This window comes from Melozone crissalis, unplaced genomic scaffold, assembly GCF_028551555.1.
Source record: "Melozone crissalis strain CALT ecotype California unplaced genomic scaffold, PUWL_Pcris_2 ptg000005l_1, whole genome shotgun sequence".
NCBI lineage: Eukaryota > Metazoa > Chordata > Aves > Passeriformes > Passerellidae > Melozone > Melozone crissalis.
The window spans coordinates 26,828,254-26,851,187 of NW_026535783.1; the positions used below are offsets into that span (position 1 = coordinate 26,828,254).

Below are 22,934 nucleotides of genomic sequence, written 5' to 3' on the forward strand. Positions count from 1 at the left end.
TCAGTTCCTGTCTTCCTACAAGCACATTATGTTCTGTTCCTTGTAGAAATGTTGCAGCTGTGATCAGGCAAACCCTGCTAATTCTGCAACTGTGGCCAAGTTTCAAGAGTCAAAACAGAAAATTTTATTATACTTTCCTAGTAGTTCCCATGAAACATCAGAAGAAATAAAAGCAAAAATCCACCCTCATCAGGAAATGTTACATTTCTCTTTCCATCTCCATTCAATTATAAAATCTATTTATTTTCAATAATTATTAAATATGTGCTACTGTAAAGTGCATATGACTTTCCCAGGGCCAGACTGTGCTAGATTTGACAGAAGCATATACATCAGGAACTACTCTATTCTCTTTTCTTTAGATAATCCTAAAGTTTAAATATGTTCTCACAGTAAGAGCAGTCAGAAGGAAATGATCCACTGCCCTGATCTTCAGGCACAGAACAGAAGAAATTTAGATCTTCAAAATAAGTGAATCAATCTTTTAAAAAATAACAGAACAATGTAAATTAAAAAAACAAAACAAAACAAAACAAAAAAAACCCCAGGATGACTTACCCAGGCAGTGGGCCCCCATTGGTAAGTTCAAAGACTTGATGTGGGTTCAACAACTTTCTAAAACTGTACAGCAGATCCCGACCTTTTAGACCACCACTTTTTGGATTCACAAATACAAGAAGAGGGCAACAATTCTGTGGTATCTTGGAAGCCTGAAAGAAGACAAGAAAAAGGATAAGTCAGTGCTATGAAAAGGCAGGAAAATCATACTGCGTCTCAGAAATATTACCTGATGCTTCCTTGATGCCTACTAAAAAATCCAGATTCTATAAATGAAAAGATTCAAGGTCCAGCCAATGGACAGGTTAGCTGCTGATCTTACTTCCCTAGGAATTTAAGGCTCCTTAACCAATTCCAAGTACACATTTGAGCCCAACATTAGAAACAAAGGCATTTTAAGTAGCCCTTCCTATGCATTTTCTGTAAACAGCCTGGCCAAAGAACTGTGAGGGATAAGAGTTCTGTACAATTAAAACAGTTTCCTTGAAAAGCAAGAACTTCTCCCCAAACCAACTGAAAAATCTTTCTTTAGTTTTGTGGTTGACTTAGAATGCCTGTCAATTTACATGGACAAAGCATGTAAAAATTAAGATGTTTGGGGCAGATGGTGGTGTACTTCTGCCTATGAAATTAGAAGCTGAAAGCTTCTTTCAAAAATATGTAAGCTAAGCTTTTCCATCATGAGGATTTACTCAGGGGTGCCAGTATCTTATGACTTACTGAAGCTGCTGCTGAAAGGACCATCAAAGCCTCCAGAAACTGCAAAGGAAGCCACTGGACATGGCAGAGGTGTGATTTCCTGGGGCACTGCATGGACTGCATAGGAGCAATATCTGCAGCCCCACTGGAGGTCAAAATTTCCAGCCAACAGATGCACCTTGGGACTAGTGCTCACCCAGCCTGTCCGCCCATAAACAGTTCTGTAAAATGATTTCTAACTAGTTCTAGAAAGATTAGAAATCACCAGCACACCTTTCATCCATCCTGCCACAAGGCTGGGGTGCAGGTACATGACAGAAAAGTCCACTGGACATTTCAACAACTGCACCTCTAAACAGAAACGTTTGCCATGGTCCCTAAGTTGTGGTAATTGTTATTTACAAATTGGACAGCATTCAGGGAACAGCAATTTGTCACGCAGCTGACCGGATGGATTCAGGGAACAGAACAACAGTGCTAAATATAAGTCAATTTAGACAAGAATGATTCAGGGGTCGGTGAGGCAGCAGCATGACTGCAGCATGCAAGCATGTGGAGAGATACCAACAGCTACAGACGGGAGGAGGCGGCACCCAGAAAGCCTTTCAGCTGCTGCCTGTGAGCAACCACCAGAGACCATGATCTGAGGCGAACAACAGAGAAATCGGGTCAAATTTATGAGTTATATTTGTAGGGATGAAAAATGGAGTCCGACATTGAGACACCCCACACCTGTGACCTGATTTAGGCACATCACAAACAAATGATTGTCTGGGTCTTCACAGTACTTGGGAGATTTCTTCTCATTTTCTGTTCTTAGAAGAGCTGGGTGCTAATCCTCTACAAGTCACACCCTGCCAGATGTGTCAAGATGCTGACAAACATATAAAAATACTTCTCCTCTAACACTGTCTGCATGAGAAATGTGCTCTGTCATCCAGTGTGACTCGTCTCTTGATAAAGAGAAAACACATTGAGAAGAGGAACACTAAGCAGGTATTAAAGCTGGTGAAGCAGGCACACACTGATCCCTTCTTTACTCATCCTTCAGATTCTACAAGACATTCACTTTTTCAAACTTTATCTGTTTTCTTGAAAAACAAATGAGCCAAACAAGAGCTGTTTTGGGGGACAAACAGCCAAAAGAACCTCATGCTTTATTTTACTGGAAAGGATCCACTGCAGACAAAAGAAGTAGGTTGATGCTAAAGAGGCTGAAAGCTGTACACACAGCTCTCTCCAAAGGGACCACCTTCATGCTAGACGGACAACTGAAGTCAAAACACCTTTGGCCTCTACACTCAGGCCTTATTGGAAAGGGGGAAGCAATTACTCAAAGCATGCCCAACACATAATAAGGGTAATATATTCATTTCTGTTAAGCACATGGAAAGGATATTTGTAGGCAGCAAAGGAAGTCTATGGAACATAATGCATGCCACCGTCACAAAAGGTATTAAGTCAACAGCTCAAAGATCCATGCATCCCAAAGAGACACGTGGATTTCATCCCCTTGAGCCACTCAAGCATTAATGGAAGAGTAAGCAGAGATCTGGTGTTTTCAGAAGCAAAGGCCATCTTGTTACTCTGTCAGTTCCTGTACCATCATCTGCCACATCCCACTTGGAATTGTCTTTTGATAATCACAGAATCATCAAGCTTGGAAGACAACTTTAGGATCATCAAGTCCAACCTCCCACCCAGCACTGCCATTATAACACCTGAACCACTCAACCACATCACCATCAGATCCAAAAACACCAGCCTCTTAAACACCAGCAGGAATGGTGACCTTCCTGGGCAACCTGTTCCAATGCCTTACCACCCTGACAGTGATAATTTTTTTCCCCCTAATATCTAACCTGAATCTCCTGTATCTCAGAGGCCATTTCCTCCTGTCCTCTCACTGCAGGCCCAGCAGGAGAGACTGACTCCCAGCTCGCTGCACCCTCCCTTCAGGGAGTTTTAGAGAGCAATGGGGTCAGCCCTGAGCCTCCTCTTCAGGACACTAAACAATTCCAGCTCCCTCAGCTAGTTCTCATAAGACATGTTTTCTGGTCCTTTCATGAGCCTTGTGCCCTTCTCTGGACACACACCAGCACATCAACGTCCTTTTAGAAGTGAGGGCCCCAGAAGTGGACACAGCACACAAGGTTTGGCCTCACCAGTGCTGGGTACAGGGGAACAATCACTGTCCTGGTCCTGCTGGCCACACTATTGCTGATACAGGCCAGGATGCCAAGAAGGCCACCTGGGCACACTCCTGACTCATGTTCAGCCAGATGTTGACCAGCATCTCCAGCATCCCCTTTGGTGCTGGGATGCTTTCCAGCCACTCTACCCAGCCTGTAGTGCTGCATGGGGTTAAATCCCATGAGTAACAGAAGGCAGAGCACTCTGAAAGGAAACAGCATCTCCCATGGGGTAACAGAGCACATTGTTCCTTTCCAGCACTCTTTATCCGGCTTTTACTCTACCCTACCCTCTCTCCTGTCCACTTCCCATTTCTTCCTCTTCAGAGCTTTTTAAATACATAAATTTATCTCCAGCCATTTCAACTTTCTGAACAAAACTAGCAACCTGAAATCTCAGGCTTGGTATAATGCCTGGAAACTTGTGAGGTTTAAAAAAAGGGGGCTAACAGTGTAATAAAGAAAAAAACCACAAAGTTCTGCAGCTCGAAGTGACAAAAACTTTTTCAAAGAAGAGCAAAGAAACCAGCCCGGCTCTGGAGCCTAACAAATACCTTACTTGAATGTAAGAACATTTGATTATCTTCTCTTCTTCAGGAAATCAGTTTCTAAAATTACTGGTTTGGGACATTTAGAAGTGACATACTGAACACATGATTTATATTACTTGCTTTTAGAGGCACGTTCTAATACACTGGGTTTAAAACCAAGTAACTGAAATAATTCAAAGGCAACATAAGGGAATCACAACTATTGCTGAAACATGGTACACTCTAAGGCATTCAAAAGGACAGCTGTGTTTTGTAAAGTTGTCTAAGATCTTACCCAAGTAACATAAATTCTTGCAAATAGTATTTACTGTAAATTGCCAACTATATTTCTTATCAAGTGTCAATACTATACCTAAAAACCCCCAAACCAGTTAAATATACACCCTGAATGCTACTACGATTCACAAGCAGCTACAGAAAATGCCTGGAGCTAATAAAAAATCTGTATGTAGTGTAAAGTTAATAGTCCTACTACAAACCCACCTTTGTTAAGGTAACTTCCAATATGAATTCTTAACTAAACCCATTTAGATGCAGCCATCCAGAATAAAAAGATTATTTCAAGAAAGTGCTTGTCCTTACAGTGAACTTGCTTCCCATCACAACTCTTCATTAAGCGTAAAGGAGTAAGAAACATTGCTAAATCCCCAGATAATGGCCAGCTTTTAAGAAAACAATTATTTTTGGTAAGAATTAAAATCTCTTAATAGTTTGTACAGTAGTGCAGGGTGCTGTGCCTTCTCAAGAGCACACTCTTTGTTACAATCACAGACAGCCACAAGGGTAACACTTTATAGCTGCTAAATTTTTAAAAGTTCTTTAATAAAGCCCCACTGGGGACAGAGGAGTGAGTTTGTTACTGGGCAGAAGAGAGTATGTGACTCACAGCCCGAGGACACCCTTCCCCCTTTAGCCCTGGCTTCAGTGCTGTGCTTGAGGAGTGAAATCTGCAGAAGGGTTTTGTGTTGGCTGGCATTCAGGAAGGAATTTATTGCTCCTTTCTTACAGACAGCTGAAGGAGGCTGCATGACTTAGACACTCTGACAATCACTGTGAATTGCTTAATTTGTCAGGAGTAGCACAACACAGCTTTAAACTGGGGCAAGATGTTTATTATCCATGCTAATCTCCTTCCCATTGACTGTACTGTGTAATCACATCTCACAACAAAGCAGAACAAGGCGTTCTGTGCCACCAGCCCTACCAGTGTGACAACCACAGCACATCTTCCCGGGCAGTGGGCTGTCTGCAGGAACTGCAGATATCTCTGACAAGTAGAATTCAACATTGGCCAATGCCTGCCAGCAGCATCTTCCATGTGCAAGGACTCACAATGCCTCAAGCACAAGTTTTCTCCACCCTGGCCAGAAAGGACCCACTTTCTGATGAGAAATTATGTGCAAGGTGTCACAACACTACTGGAGCAACAGCTGGGTCAACCCATAAGGCTTTTCTTTATTTTTTTGGCATATAGCAGAAATGGAAGAATCACAGACTCATAAAAGTTGGAAAAAGACCTGTAAAATCATCAATTCCAACCTTTGACCGAATACCACTTGTTGACTAGACCGCAGCACTAAGTGCCATGTCCAGTCACATTCTGAACACCTCCAGGGATTGGGGACCCCACTGCTTCCCGGGGCACTCCATTCCAATCCTTGAAAACCCTTCCAGCAAAAGGTGAAAAAGCTGACAACCCTTTCAGAAGGGTGAAAAGCAGCCACTCATGTTTCGGCTAAAATGCTCATTTAACTAGGATGCTTTTAAGATGTAAATATTTTTGTGAGGATTTAGTAGAATGAATGAAATGGAAAGTTTCATCTATTTGGGAACCTTCTACACATTTTCCTGCTACTCTTAACAAATAAAAATGCAGATTATCAGAGGGCACTCCACTAGCAAAAGGCATTCCTGATAAAGCCACAAAAACCTGTAGTGATTTTGGCCTAAAACAACTTCTGCTGACTTCCTTGCTTGCCTGTGCTGCAAAAGAAGTTCTGTTAAATTAGTTCTGAACTGAAAGATTTAGTCCTGCAATGTCTTTCACCTTGAATTGATACCAAAGAGTGAAACCAAACTGTCCCAAAAGTTCCTTACACACAGCAGCTAAACAGGTTTATAATTACTGCACTTTTTTTTTTCATACTCCAGTGGAGAGAGTATTTTCATTTATTTGAATACTGTGAAATGAAAAAGTGTTTGATTAAATTCCTAAAGGTCTGAAACAGCAGAACAGATCAACACATCTGATAACACTAACTGTTTGACTTTCTAATAAGCAGCTTATGCAAACTGATTCCATGCTCAGAATTCTCAGTAATGGGAATCAGAGGGTGAATTGCCTCAGGTAGACCTGAGCATGCCAGACTTGAACCATGCCTCCTCCTTATGTCAGACACTGAGTAAGCAAATCTCACCTTAGAAAAATAAGACTAGCAACCTGCTAACCACCAATACTTCTGTGCTTTTACCAATTTTTAAGAAGGGATATTTTGGTTTGTTGTTTTTTTGTTGGTTGGGATTTTCTTTAATTTAACTGGCAATTTGGAAAAATTATTAGCCCTTCATTCCCAATTTCTTTGTATTTCACTCACAAAAGAAATGTCAAACATAGTGTAAATTTAGTATTGTCTCAGTTCCGGTGTATTTCCTGGTACTGTGTTTAAATCAATACACATATAAACAAAGACTAATATTATCATAGGCTAAAAAGATAGTCTGGGTTGGAAGATCAACTGCGGGAGATCATCTAGTTCAACCGCTACCCAAAGTAAAGATGTTGATCAGCAATTAGTCTGCCCTGGGTAATTAGTAAATGGCATAAGCTGGGTGGACAATCATACAAAAAACAACACTTGAAATATAAACAACACATGCTGAAATGGAAACACAATGTTTGTGCTGGTGTACAGCCCCTCTCTCCTGCTTATGTATTAGAAATTAATTGCTAACAGTCCCCTGAACTGGAGTTTCTAAAAAATATCTTGCATCAGATAAGAGATAGCAATGTCCACATTCTCCTGGCATCAAGAAGTTCTCTTCAAACATATCCAGTGTCAGGAAAACAGACATATGTAATCAACAGAGTGGAGTATGTTCAACTTCACACCGCAGGCAACAATTATAGGCTCATCATGGATTTGCCTAAAATACACCTAAAACAGCTATCCAAAAATACATCCTGCTTTCTGTTTCTCACAATAGGCAATCTGAAACCTAGTCTGGACAAGGAGGCCTTGATTTCTAAGAACTTCACAGAATGTAATTCCTATACACACATAGGAATAAGGCTCTCAGTTTTTTAGGAGGGGGTGCAACTTTTGATTTTCCCAGCTGCATGTGAGCACTACCACTAGTATCTACCCATATAAAAAACATAATTTTGCCTTCAGAAAGTCTTGACAAGTGTAGGACTCATTTTTAAACAGTGAAAGCAGGTATGCGAATAAGCAACTATGGCCATTGAACTTGATACCCTCCTATATAAAGCTATTTCATAATTCCCACTAAAAATGTAATTTTTTTGGCCTTCTGTGATGTTCCAAGAAGTCAAACCAGGACTCACACTTTGCTTGCCATAATGCACTTCCAAAAAGATAGTAATTGCAAGATTCTTTCTGCTGAGGTGTTGTGTAACTACGGCAACACTCTTTTTTGGACAGAACCTACATAATCCTGGTTAAAAATATCACTTCACTCAGTTAATCATTTTACTCTTCTCACATTGACTCACTTTATTAACATGAAACCTATTATTAAACAAACTGATTCACATGAAAGTGATTAGTAACAACAAGAACAAATCAGAATCAGGCCTGAATTTGTGAAAGGACTCTCGCACTAAGTCTTTCAGAAGACTATGTTCTTCTGAGATCCTCAAGGGGTAAACAAGGTCAAACTGCCTCTGCTACAGAATGGGGGAAATGAAGATAATATCACTGTGAAAATAAGCAGAAGTGTTTTACCTCACAGTTAATGAGGAAACAACATTTAGCTCCCATACCAAAGTTTGTAAGCATTTTAAGACATACCAGCTGAAACTGAAACCCCATTTAACATTTTGATCGTTGAAAGAAACAAAGAGAATTTGTTTTCCTCTTCTTTATAGTTGTACAGTTAGGCAGCTGTAGATTGACAGCTGAACAATACCAGGACAAATTACTTAACTCACTGAATATATCATATACATGAAGTACAGGCTCTGAAGTTGGTTGGTTTTTTTGGTCACACTACTTATAGTATGGCCTATTTGAATAAAACATGTTTTCACTTAGTTCTAGCAGAAAGAGTTTTAAGGCAGTAGTTTTTTTTCTTTTAAAGACATTCTTTAAATTCAAACCTGTCTCTTACCATAACTGCAGGAATCACCACAGCATTCAGAGGCTTGTCATTGACAACAGTATCTTTAACTAGCATATATATTCTTTCAGCTTCAGAAAAACATGAAATTTGGAGTACAACAGCACCTGTAAAGAGGCATCAGAAATATTTTTAAAGAAATACTTTTATTATTTTCTATTATTATTGTTAGAAAATAAGACTCATATTACAGCAAAAGTTTACTCAGTCTACTGAGGCCATTATTCAGCAAAACTTATTCTGTAGTCATTTGTTATCAGCTGAATTGTATTGTTATGTTTTCAAACCTTCCTTCCTACCCTCAGATTTTTGTAAAAGCAAAGCAACTTGAAGACAAGAATTGCAGCACAGAACTAATGCATATTTAAAGATTTCCTTTGAGCTTCAGGGGTAGGGCCTATTTGCACACTCTTCATCATTACCAACATTCTGTTCTCATCGTGTACAAGTGACAGAGGTATCAGGTTTCATTTAGTATCCAATTATTAAAAATCCAGTAGTTCTATTCATTAACAATATCTCAGTAAGAATTACTGCAAGCAAATATTTGGGCTGATAATCAAGTTTAGATCTTTATGTTCACTTAGGTTCTGAATGGAGAAGCTGGGTAAGAAGGGAAGACAAAAGAGAAAAGACAAAATAAATACTGACAAGTTAGTGTAAAGTAAGATATTTGGTGAGGAGGAAAACAGGGCAGGAAGACAAAAATGCAAAATGGACAGTACATGAGATGTAGGCTGGTAACATAACCTGGCTGTGACAAACTGGGAGAGTTAGGAAGTTATGAGAACCACAAAAATACAATCATAAGAAGAAAGTGGCAATAAAAATCACATACAAGCAGAAACATCTAAAAAGCACATGCATGTAAATTTGGTATAATAATGCTGTGACACGGGACGAGTATCACAAAACCAAGTATTGACCACTGACAAATATGGAAAGGAGAAGGTACATCTGAAAGCTTTACAGCTTTTCCTATGCAAAGATCAAAATCAATCAGTATCAATTAGTCATGTGGAGACAGCAAATAACCCAAAGGAAGCACACATCAGTCTTCAAAAGCATGCTATAGAAAGATCCATTTAGCAGACATGTGGAAGATAAGCCTGCCAAAGGATGTGAAACATCTCAACTATAGACACCTAAATATAGAGAAGAAAAAATTCCACACTTTAAATTTTTACCAAATGCCGATCTCCACCTGACCACTGCACTAAAGCTGCCCAGAGCCACTGCTGCTCCAGCTGTCAGAAGCCCCATGGCTTCTCCGATCTTGCTGAAATAAAATTCATACACCAAAAGCAAAGAAACAGCTCAAAGGATGAATGTATTTATTTTCTTCAACTTTCAGCCACTGAACTCTAGCTCTTAACACTGCTAGGAAACAGCGACTATGAAACAGTCCCATTGAGACCAAAAGCAGCACCAAATTTTAGTACTCTCAAAGTCAAAGAGATTAAAAATCCTTCACTTGAACAATTTTTAACAGTTCTGTTGTGTTAGATTATTCAGTTGAAGTGCAACTTCAAAACTAATTTTTATAACTAATCTATAATATTACTGCCTTCTGGTACACAAGGCACGCAGCCAACCCTTTAACTTTTTTTTAATAAGGTAACACTAATCCACTGCTCTTCATAAATACAATGCGTTGCATTTTACCTGAAGGGCTTTTTGCTTATGCATTAAGATTAACATACTCTGAGCTTCCAGCCTCTAGTATTAGACTGCAGTTTTGAACATAGACATTGTTTGCAAGACCAAGAATTTTAATGCTTACCTTGTGCTTGATAAACATGACTCACAGATACTACATTTGCTGCAAAGGGTAAAAATATAAACACATAAAACCTTGGGTACATTTAGAGTAAATATTTAAAGTATTTTAAAAAGTTACATAAATATAACATAAATAAATATTAAAAGTTATACAAATACAGGGAGAACCTCCAGCTAACACTTTTCCTCTCATGTTTACTTTGCAAGTAAGAACAGCTAAACTGATTTTCATAAAAGGTGACTAAGAATTCTTTCTGGCATTTCAAGTTTAATTCCTCTTGAAGTGATATAAAAGCAAATTGGGAAAAATGCTTTGTTTCCTGCAACAAAACAATATGACACATTCCTGACATTGTTTATAGAAAGTATTGGTTTAAGGAGTATTATTATGAAAATTCAATTGCACTTCTTTGAAAAAGAAAAATAAATTCTTTTCCCTGAGTGTTTGTCAATATGTGTGCGCACACACTGCTCATACTTCTCCATGATGGGGCACAGAGCTCATGACTAACATGGAGAACAGCCCACACAAAAACTGTCAGAGGCTAAAAAAGGCAAGAGATATTCTGTACACAGTAGACAGTTTAAGGTATGTGTAATTCTTCTAAAAAGTGATGCCTTTTCATACAAACATAACAAAAAGAAAAAAGAAAAGGTGTAGTCACTTATAACTAGAGTAACGTAATTATTATTCTGTACTGTGTGCATGTTAAAATTATTAAAAAAGCCCATGTGAGAGTAAAAGGCAGAATGAGTTTTTTTAAATCAGGCCAGAAGAGGTTAGAATTATATTGATGCTATTAAAGTTTGTTCTGTTTACTTACTTTTGATAGCTAATTCTTCCTTGAGAATATTTGTGTATTCTTCAGGGGAAAGCTGAGGTGGAAGGCCACTAACAAATAAATTTACTTGTACAATGGATTTACTGTTTTCCACAATGTAAAATCTTGTTTGATTCATCTGACGTATTGAAGTCTACCAAAATAAAGGAAAATAAATGATATGACAGTTGGCAAAAAGACACTGTGAGGCAAAATCCAAAATAGTTCTGCACTTAGCAATCATGTCCTCTATGCCTAGAGAATGTCAGGAACAGAAACAAAACTTCAGTTCAAACACTTAGCTTCTCTACCCTTGAGCCTGCTTAGGGGGTAACCAATGACTCACTTTTTCTGTAAGAAAGGGGACTCCATAGTTGCTAAAACAAAAAAAAAAAATCATGTTTCTTTTTCAGATTTACCTTTCTTATGTCCTTGAGTCTGTTAAGAATTGGTTCCTGGTTGTCCAAGACCATGCGCTGAACTGGAGAGGGCAAGAACATTCATCATGTTAGAAAGCATGTAAATTATTATCAGGCTTAATTACACAAAAACAAAAAGAAGAAAAATTAGGGGAAAAGTAGAGCTCGGCATACAACTAATTTTCTCATAAAGGACCACGCAGACATGAGCTACATCTTATCCAACAATAAAAACACATAGGTGCTTGGAACAATTTGACTTTTTCCAGCATTCTTAAATACCACCCTCCTTTAAAAAGGGCAGAAACAGTCTGAACCCCTCAAAAGACAAGCAGTACTTTGGTAATAATCTAACAGTTTGACATAAGACTTTCAAACTATTTCCTAACAAGTACAACAAAACCCAACGTATGAGTTTTATCAAAATATTAAAACAATTGTTTTAATCAACAATTAAAACAATTCTAACAACTTCCAGTGAATGTAAGGTAGCAAATGATCCTTTAAAACAGAGCACCAGAAACCAACCAAGGTTATGACATTCACAAAGCTACAACAGCCTTATGAAACAACTTCCCAATAATGCCTGCAAATAAAGCAAAGCATCAAGACAGTATTTGAACTACCAAGATATTTATTCAGCTGTGGCCAGAACATTAGACTACTTCAAGGTCTTTATTTCTCCATGCAACCTTACAAATACCGAAGCACAAAGGTATGTTAACTTGGAGAACACCAGCCTAGCTCGTGCAGGATCACAAAACACTTGAGCAATGCTAGAACTGCAGATTTCTATTCTTCCTAACACACAAACATGTTTCTTGGACTGTCTTAGGGCTCAAACTTACTCTTCTTCAGGGGCTGTGTCAGGAGGAAAGAAGTAATTTGAACTTTAGAATTAATCTTTAATAAACAACTGCAATTAAGAAAATTAAATGTCAGTTAAAAGTAGTTCCTCAAAAGAGGGCAAAAGTATCAATACCCACCAGAAACTACAAATGAGTTTTTATGTAATAATGAAGAGGAACCTTATTCCCACAGGACACACAGGACTGAAAAGAATCAGCATCACTTCTGATTAAGTATTTCAACATCACCATGAAGTTTATTCTCATTTGTGTTTTTTATTGTAGAACATGAACTGTGACTGTTAGAATGGGGGAAAAAACTCACAGATATCAGATGTGTCTTTGGCCACTGCTCCTTCACTTACCTTGCTTACTGCCCATAAGCACTTCCACCAATTTGAAATTCTGGAGGCACTCCGTCTGCCAAAAGATACAGCACGTAAATGCAGCTTCTGACCGACATACTTTTGCCAGATGTTACATTATTGTGTGTTATATCCTGTCCATAGTGTATAACACAGCACAGAAAATGAAGCATTTTAAAAAAATTAAATCTTTTAAAATCAACCATGATGTTCTTCCTCCAACCAACTCCTTCCAAGACAGGAATAATCTTTATTTTACACACTCATAGCATCATGCTCCCATGCTCCTAAAAACATTGGCATTCTCACAGCCACATTGTGAAGGGACACCTGTACAGCACAGTTAATCCCATTCCTGCTTCAGCAATGAGCAGCTAGCTCATCTGGAGTATTTCCTGAGTGTTCTTCCAGAGGAAGCATGCAGGACTGGGAATGAGCCTGCTCTTGGAGAAGACTGCCCAGGAGCAAGCTTGGCAAAAGCAGGCTTGACCATTCCCCACCTCCTGGGACACTCCAGCTCTGATGGAACAAAAGTTCTTCTCCAAGCCATTGTGAGGGACCACTCAAGTCCCTTTTGCAGCTGGACCAGAAGGGCTGGCACAGCCAAGAGCTTTACCATTTACAACAATAACTGAAACCCTGTGAACACACAATATTCAGGATTGAAGGACATTCAGAGGAAGGGTTTCAAATTTTGGCCTTGAGACTCAAGAGACAAATGATCTTGCTCTATGTGTCATGAATTAACATGACACATAAAGCAAGATGGGGCTGTTAAAACCCTCAACTCCCTACATGTACTTTGCCTGATATTTGATGAAAGCAACTTGGAGCACAAGCAAATTCTGGATATTAAAAAGATTTCCTGTATGTGCATGTTTATACAGAGAAACAAGTAGAGCATTTAAAAAATACCACTACTGGAGATATTTCAATTGATCCAAAGAATTAAGTCTCTTAAAGCATATATGTAGCTGCCCAATACACAGGTGTGAAGATTTTTCCCTAATGGAATTTCCAACTATACTGTTTGACAGCTGCTTTTTTTCAGATGAGGCAACACTTTGGACATGGTTGCTCCTATTTTGTTAAAAGGTCCAGAGCACTTGAGGAAATGGACTGACAACAAATCCTGGAAGTATCCTGCAGCCAAAACAAGCTGCATGCTTTACACAGCTAGATACACCCAGACAGATGTATGATCATCACTAACTGCAGAGAGCTAGTCACAAGCATGTTCTTACGTGCCCTGTGAATAACCACAAAGGGCAGCAGTCACTCTCTGTGACTGTGCTGTGCCCTGGAGCAGTGGAACTGTGCTGATCTGCTGGTGCGCTCACAAGCCCCAGGTGCTGACTAAAATGTGCACGCTACAGCTTTGTGTGTCCACACTGGGGAGGCTGGGCCTGCCAATGGCTTGGCATGCTAGCAAAGTCTACTAATGTTTCCTGAAAGTCATGCAGTTTTGGCACCAACCCTAAGAAGGACAGGCAGATTGAAAAGAGATTATCTTTCAAGGAAAGCATGTACAAGACTACGAGATGTATCTAGAATTTTCCAGTGATGTGGGAAGCAATCCAGACAGTAAAGAACGTGGGTGCCATTTCAACCTTGAGTCCTTCCTTGCATCCCTTGGGGGCTACAGAGATGCTGCTTGCCACATTATGAAGAAAATTTCTGCAGTGCTCTTTAATGTTTTTATAAATTGTCTGGATGAAGAAATCAAATGCATTGTGAGTTTCCTGAAGATACTAAGCTAGGAGGAACTGTGGACTCCCTCAAAGGTAGGGGACCCTTAAGGGGAGATGTGGATGCACCAGAGAACTGGGCAATCACCAACCACATGAAATTTTTAGCAAGAGCTACTGCCAGGTTCTCAAGCTGGGACGGGGTAATCCTGGTTAAAAATACAAACAGGGGGACGAGAGCTGGAGAGCAGCCCTGTGGAATAAGACCTCAGAGATTGGGTCAGTGGCAAGTTTAATATGAGTCAGCAGTGCCTACCTACCCTGAAGATTGTGTTAAGCTTTTAGTAGCATATCGGTCAAAAAAGATCATCTACCAAACGCTAAAAATATTTGTAATAACTGCAAATTAAGGGGCTGTAATTTTTCTGAAGAGAAAAATACATACTTTCAGGGTCACTCAGGTGGTATATGGATGTGATTAAGATCTTTCACTTACCTGCCTTCCAAGTAATGGGAGCACTTCTTTGATCACAGACTGCACAGTGCTATCCTTATTTACTCGTAGAGAAACATATGCCATTCCCACCCTAAGGAGAAAAATACTTATTTTAGGATCTATCCTGTGTGTACCTTTTTAAACAAAGTGTAGCTTTTTCTCAAACATATTTACATTAGTTGAAGAAAGTTGTTCACCGAGACTCATGGTAGATGTGGTATCAGCACCACAGACAAGAAAACACTTTCATCTCAAGGACCAGCTAATTACAATTGTAGCACTAAAGATTAGCTTCTTCCTAATCACAAAGATAAGCTGCCAGTTTTTAATAAAACTTGTCAATGCAGTTACAACAGCAAAATAAACACATGGTTAAATTTTGGTTAAATTTTATCCCCCAAGTCTTCAGAAATTAGCAGGTCCAGACCATTTTATTTCCCCTACTAAATATGCTTAAAATTCATACTGTCTCAGTGGTAAGTTGTATAGCTGTTGGGTTTTTTTTTTTTTTTTAATATAATTTTCTTCTTCCTCATCTCACATGGGAAGTTACACTGTAGTTCTTCCTACAACACATTTCTTCAAAAAAATCCACTAATTTTTCAAGTGATGTGTATGTCATAATTTGTTTGCAGATGTAGTAAATGTAAAGTTGCATCTTTCCAACCAAACACATGATAAGAGAACTGCATAAGTTGCACTGTATGTTCCACACATGTAAAGAAACCCAAGGGTTTCCATCCATGGAAATGAATGTTATGCACACTACCCATTCAGAAAAATGAACACAAGAATCCTGAAATAGAGAAAGAAACTGCACTCTCTGTTAGAGTTCTGCAGCTTCAATAATTACAGCAAACAGGGTTAGACTACAGAGGACAAATGTAGTCAAGCAGAATAACCTTGTGATCAAGAAGGAAAATACTCACTTTAGCCAGGCAGGATAAATTCTGATCACTTCTTCATCCTTTGTTTTGGCTCTGATGATCCAGGCTTCAGGAACAGATTCTCGGAATACTGAGCCCAAGTTGCTGTCCTCTGCAGCATCATTCCTGTTGATAACATCATCAGAGAGCAGCACCTGCTGTGTAAAGGTCTGAAGCTCATACTCCTGCTGGTCATCATTTATGTAGTACGCCCTCAAAGCAGCCTCCTAAAACACAGCAAGATAAATTAACATTTACTTGAAAAGACACCATTAATACCTATACAGCCATAGATATTATAAATACCCGATTTATGAAATGAAAATTGAATGCATGTTCTAACCTCAGAGGAGTGTATACATAGCAATGGCAAAAAAATCAAAACAAGAGTGAAGTTTTGAAAACAAATTTCAGTTAACATGAAAAAAGAAAGCTTGAGATATCCATGTATTTGAACACAATCACTTTTGGCAAGTAATAGTCATTTTAAGACCAAATGTAAAAATCCAGGTCAAAGAAATCTACATTCATGCATGTAAAATTTAGTCCACAAGGAAAATGATAAATTACACTTGATTGAACACAACTCTGCCTATTCAGTCTTCTTGCACTAAGGGATGCCAAAAATTAGTGAGCGTCTCAGCCACAACCCATACACCTGTGAAGAGGCAAGGGAAGGGCTGTCTTTGCAGGATGCACACAGAAATTTTACACCTACAATGGGCACATGCCTGCAGCACCTCTGCTAGCACAGATGCTGCAGTCAATACAGCTCACTTGTAAGAACTTGTATTCTTCTTCTCTGGCATTAAAAGTGCCAGCCTGGTAAAATGTGCTTGAAAGGCAAGTAGCACTCCTAAATAAAAGTGCTTTCAGTCCTGTACATAGTTTTTTCCTAAAGATCTTTGACATGCAGAACACTACAAACCTTTTGCAAAACTCTAGTTGATTTTGAGCAAAGTATCAAGATAAAAAAATCCTAACGATCTTTAGAGCTTTATATTGTCAAAATTCTGATGTAGTCCATTCTTCAGACTTCTTTGCCAAGTCTGTACGACTCTAAGACCTCACCATGCACAATTTTATTGTGAACCACCCTGTTCCCCCTCTGGGATTTATCTCTCACAGCACGGGGTCTCTTCCTAGTCCAGTAAATAAAGATCAGTACAGCACACCTGATTTAGAATGAAGTAATTTTTCCATCCCAGATGGAACACTGGAAAAGCTAGAGAGGGGCCAGTATGTGATCAATAATTGATTATTTTCACAACCAAGGGATGGAAATAACTATAATAAGCTTTAGTGTTCAAAGCTGATTAACTCAAGTGCAATATTGGCGACTGTCCAGGATAAATACCAAACCTCTACTACAGAAAAGGAGCAAGATCTACAGAGCTGGTTATCCTGTATTGCTTGTATCAGTAAAATCAGGCTTCAGACTAACACCAGGAAGCAGAATGACTGTTTAACATGTGATACTGTGGTTGCCATTGTGCTACAGATATGTAAGCCACCGTTTCCTCAGATGCTCTAAAATAGCAGCACTACCTGAAGAAGTCAAATCACGTTGCAGTGTTGTAGCCCATTCACAGATTTTTGTTGTTATTGTTCAGTTACATTTCTAAAACTTAGCTTTTTACTATTGTAATATGAAATTACATGTATCACACTGGAAAACTGACCCTCACTGGGTATCTTACCACAACTTCTTCATTTTTTGCAATCCTTGGAACTGAAATTAGTCGAAATTGGTTGCGTTTCACTGCATCATTCCCATCAAATATCTTTAGTGTTTGTTTACCTGAATGAAAACAATCGTATTGCATTAACACACACCTTGAATAAAAAAAAAAAAAACAACCGTGCTTTCAACCCACTGAAATGCTTCTTCGTGGGAACATTCTTTGTCACAGGACAAGCTTTGAGGCTGAATATTTTAAATTTTGTTTTGTTACGGTTCATTTAAAACAGGGGAACATTCAGAGAGGAAAGAGGGATGAGTAATCAGAATTTTATCCTGGCTTTTGATATAACTGTTACAACCAGACGGTGTATGTTATCACTTCTTCATTCTCAGCATTCAAGAATGCATTTATTATTGACAAGTTGAACAACCTGAAGACCAAGACAAAATACCACTGCCTTCAGAACACCTACCAGAGCAGTGCCAAGTGAGCAAGTGCTTCCAAGGAAAGTCCTTAAAATAGCTGGTTAAGTGTACAGGCAATGGGAGGAAAAATACAGGGACAACAGAAAAGAAGAAAGAAGGTACAGCAAATGAAGACCTTCAGCCTTTTGCTGTGTTTCACTTCACTAAAGCCTTATGGAGTCCATGCTCAAACTGTTGAGCGCAGATTGTTGCACAGATCTGTGAAAGGGTGAAGAGTGAAGGATTTCAGGTTCACCTTTCACAAAGATGGGTAATGACGCAGGTACAGCCTGCTGTATGACAAAGTCTCTCTCTTAAGCAACGTTTTTAAGAGTAATAGCAAAGTGCAACAATATTCTCATAGAACAGGCAGGTTTTGAGAGGTTTTAGGAACAAGTTAATATTACCACTGCATTAAATGTCTCCTTACTGCCTCTGGAAAGGAAACCAAGTTATTCAATCCAAACAAAAAAGGAGATCCCATTGAGACAGACCTTGTGTCCTCTCCTGATCACATCTTTATGAAAACCCTGATGAGCTGCTGACTTTTGCAGGTTCTTGCAGGTACTCCCCAGAGCTGATGCTTTACAGCAGACATAACTATTTATCACTGACAGAATATGCCCTTTTCATTGCAGTATTGGACTGAGCGATTAACAGAAGTCACCCGTTGTACAGCACAGTGTTACAGTCTGATCTCACAATAAATCTGTACACCTGCATTCATCATCAAGTAGTACAGCCACCAGAAGATATCCCTTGCAATCCTTGGAGTGTTAGAAGTATTAGGTGAAAGCCACATATACCAGCTGTAATGCTCACACAACTGGTTAATCATGCAGCCTGTTAATGCACATTGTAAAGGAGATGTGTTACATACTGGAGCCTACTTCCACACTTCCCTTACAGCTTGGAAGCACTTTGTAGTACTGAATAAAATACAAAGAGCCTTTTGCTCTCAAATAAGATTGGCTTTTAGGTTCAATGAAGCACACTAGACAATTGCTATTTACCATAGAAGGATTAAAAAGGAGAACTGAAACTGGAGGAAGAAAACCACCAAACCACCTCTAACTGATGACTGATTAAAAAGCAAGCAAGAATCCAGGCAGAAATGTGCATCACTGGATATCTCAATGCTGTAGTGGCAGATTATGAGGAAAGGCTGCAGTGTGTAACTACTTAGCAAGGACACTTCAGTGCTAGCTTTCTTGAACCACCTGAAACTAATCCACCTACTTCTGCTTCAGTGTATGCTCTCAAACTTCAATCAAAAGCAAACACCACAGAACTAAAGGATTATCTAAAGGATTAACTAAAGGATTATCACTTATGTGTGAAAGCAGTCTTTTAAAAATGAGAGTCCACCCCTCAAAAAAAATCATGATACCTTAATTCTTATGATCTTTATTTCTCCTTATTCTGAAATGCGACAGCTATGCTTGGACTTCTTTTTCAGTGTAGACTTGTCCACTTCTTAAGAATATTTCTTCATTATCAGTTCCACTGGAAGTGGCAGAATGTGTGTGCAAGGATGTTCTCATGACATAGCACGAAGACCTCACTGCACAGTCCCCAGTACAGCTTCCCATCCTACTGTCAAGTCATCCTAGTCTCTCCTGGGACAAAATTGGCTACGTTGACTGGTCTAGTGGCAGGCGTCTCTACCCATGTCAGGGGGATTGAGCCCAGATGATCCCTGAGGTCCCTTTCAACTCAAACCATTCCAAGATTCTATCATGATATTCAAAACCTTAGTGAATGCGACCAGCTGCTCTGAGCGACCTTGCTTGAGCAGGAGGCTGTCTTAGATAACCTCCATACCGCCTCCAACCTCAGCCATGCTGTCACTCTTTGGAGAGAAGCCTGCATAACAGATAATGTACAAAGAAAAAACAGAAATGGAATAAATAAAATCACAGAATTATAAAATAGTTCAGGTTGTAAGTGGCCTTCAAGGATCATGGAGTACAAGAATCCAGACAGGGACATCTTTCAGTAGATCAGGTTGCTCAGAACAACACCCAACCTGGTATGATACATTGTGACTTTTCAATTCTTTTTGTTGATATGAAAAGTAGTATCACTGTGGATTTTCAGTTTTCCAATTATCATAGTGGTTGTATCTGTTGTCAATTTCTTTTTAGCCACAATATAAGGAAGATATCATCAACTCTTACTTCAGAAGTACCCTTGAAACCCAACAACCATTGTATTGAGGCCATAACACACATCAGGAAGTGACCGACTCCTTTAAATTCTGCTGGATCTATGCCAGAATGAGTGGAATTCTTTTAGACACAGATTTCTGTCAGAGTGATCTCCATGGTAACTACAGCATAGACAAATGTTAAACAAAAGACACACTGTGTCCTGGGTGACCTTCTTTAGAGCTAACACAGCTTGAGAAAACAAGTGAACACAGGTTTCTGACAGCACAGCTGATGTTCTGAGTATGAACTTTCCTAACACTATCAAAATCTCTGCTGTTTTCTCTAGCAATCCAGAAAGTAGACAACCATCTGAGAATAAAAACATTCATCCAAGTTCTAGTACTTGTTTTCATTTGCTGTGCCTTTGTAGTCTGCTCTTGTGAGATACTAGTTGGCCTGAGAGAATCCCTAGCAATTGTAAATGGAGAATATTTTATGAGCTCTCCATGTCTTAAAAACAGTCAAACAACAGTTGGATTGACTCTCAAAATAAACTGGTTTACAAGAATAAGTTTAGATCTACGCACCAGTAGTAATGTTCTAAGCTCTAAGCCTATTTCTTAGATAAATAAGCATAATGCTGCTAATCTGGTATCCATCACACAAAAAACCTCCTCAGCTTTATCACTGAAAAATCACATTTAATTTTGTCACTGTCCTCCTCACAGGGGACACTTCTACTGCAACCCAGTGAAAAATGGTTTGCTTGCCCATGAGCTTCTGGAAGCACACTAACAAAAGAAAAAACAGCTACATACTGCAATTAGTCATCCAGAAATACATTTCTCCATTGAGTCAAGAGCACATCCAACACATGTAAATTAAGGAGTGTTTTATGCCAGTCTGATTTGTCTAACTAGCCTTGGCAAGAAGCTCAACTACAACCACTTCTAAAATTAGGTAAAGCTCTTCCGTCCACCTGTTCCAATTTTTAAATATTAGAAAATGATCCAGCTACCAAAGTGAAGTCTACCCCTCCTTAGTGTATATATATATGTATATGTATGTATATATTAAATGTATTATGTATGTATATATTAAATGTATATATATACATAAAAACCACCTTGCTAATATGAAACAGATGCACTTATCAAATTGTGGTATTTAAAGGAGTTACTGCCTGTTTTGTAGTACTGGCACCTCACTGCTAAATGTCTATTATCTTTTCCTGCTGGATCAGAGTACACAGTATCAGGACTTTCTCCTGAAAAACACATCTTTTTTTCTTACCATGGGATCCTGAGCTGAAAATAACCTGTTATTAACACTTAGCCTTTCCAAGGGGAAAGTAACTACAAAAAGTTAACTCCAGGCATAATTTACCGAAGTGTGGAATTTGATTTCAGAGGCTAAGATACCAAGTTTTCCTGGGAAAAGGATAAAACAGCATTGGGTAAGTCCAAAGTTCGTGTTCCCTTTGACTTCCAAATCCCCACAGACAGGACATGGCTTCTGAAAAGACTTACATGTGGCTTGTGACAGACAGGAAAATTATGCAGTCCTGAATTATTTTGTCACTTAAGAAAGCTTAAAGCCTATACTGAGTGTATTTGTGAAAATTACTCTTAAAAGACCAAATTCTAGCTACATAGCTTACCAAGAACCACTCTTTCTGAAACAACCTGTGTTATTTACATGCTTTATGCTCTTCTGCTTCACAGAGTGGGGACTATCCAAGTTTGTTTTATCTCAGTATTAGGATTCATAACTCTACATGATGGCATTTATGTATGTAAGAATTATGTATTTTTTCTTTTACTGTCCTTGAAGAGAGCCTTTCAGAATCCCAGATTCCTTCCTCCCACCCTTCCTTTTCTTTCCTTCCTTCTTTCCCTAGCTCGTTCTCTTCCAAGAGAGCCATTTGCAGGTGTGTGCCTTCTCTGAACGTGTTTTCTTGAGCAGCTGAAACTCCCCTAGCTTCAAGACAACTTTGAAGCACAAATCTGTGTTACACCTGTCCTCCCATTCTGGTAGCCACCTCTTAACCATTCTTCTCTTAGTTTTTAGAGCCTTTCCAAGCATCTGCTGAGGAACACGTCACATGTTTAGTTATCTGCAAGCAGTTACAGAAGAACACAGTGTCCCTTTTTATGAAAGCCTTAAGTTTTCTTAAATATCTTTAGGGGAAAAATCCCTCCCCACATGCTGTCCTTGCTGCTTCTGGAAAACAGTTTGTTCCTGCTTGCAGAATTACAGTGGAGATCTCTTCTGCACTGTCAGCTGGCTTGGGACAAGACATAAGCAAACTCTAAGCCAACAATGTGGGTCTATCTAACACAAAACCATTTCATCTCTTGCTCAGCAGATGAACAGTAACCTGAGCAAGGCAAAACAGAGGCTGTGGAAGGACACGCCATGAAACATCTGTTTGCTGACAGCACTGCAGCTCCCATTTCTCTGGTAGACAGGTTCCTCTAACACCTCCTCCAGAATGGGTTTTCACTGATGGCTGAATTTTGTCCTGCAGAAGAGGGACGCATGCTGAGTCAGACAGTTCACTTGCAGCCAGTGAGTGCTGAGAGACTCCCACAGGGCAGAGAGAGTCCTCTGCCAAACCCGCTTGTGTGTCTGTTAAATCTATCAACTCAGAAACCGTGTGATTGTTTTTATGTTAATTTTATGCTTTTGGTTTCAGTATCTTGGTAGGCTAAATACAGTGGTTGATTTAACACATTTAAACCACCAATACTAAGACTTAGATCTTCTAACTTTATATTTCACTCAACCAGTCCATTACAATAGCAAAGTAACAAAAATGAATGTAGACTACTAATTCAAATCTTCTTACAATACTAAACTACAGACTTGGTATCCTTTTCTGCTGGCTTCTCTCCTGTGGAAAAAGTGTGTCTTTCCACATCAATA

At 39.1% G+C, this 22,934-nt stretch overlaps 1 protein-coding gene across 1 annotated transcript in view; it reads right to left on the minus strand.

Moving 5' to 3' along the window:
• DGKQ (diacylglycerol kinase theta) overlaps positions 1–22,934 on the minus strand; it is a 90,871-nt gene that overhangs the window by 18,707 nt on the left and 49,230 nt on the right. Inside the window, exons 10-18 of the mRNA XM_054289341.1 lie at positions 17,405–17,505; positions 15,708–15,931; positions 14,779–14,869; positions 12,595–12,649; positions 11,382–11,443; positions 10,966–11,116; positions 10,143–10,181; positions 8,351–8,466; positions 559–710 (exon numbers count right to left, since the gene is read on the minus strand). Of these exons, the coding sequence (XP_054145316.1) occupies positions 559–710; positions 8,351–8,466; positions 10,143–10,181; positions 10,966–11,116; positions 11,382–11,443; positions 12,595–12,649; positions 14,779–14,869; positions 15,708–15,931; positions 17,405–17,505 (991 nt within the window). The remainder of the gene's footprint in view (positions 1–558; positions 711–8,350; positions 8,467–10,142; positions 10,182–10,965; positions 11,117–11,381; positions 11,444–12,594; positions 12,650–14,778; positions 14,870–15,707; positions 15,932–17,404; positions 17,506–22,934) is intronic.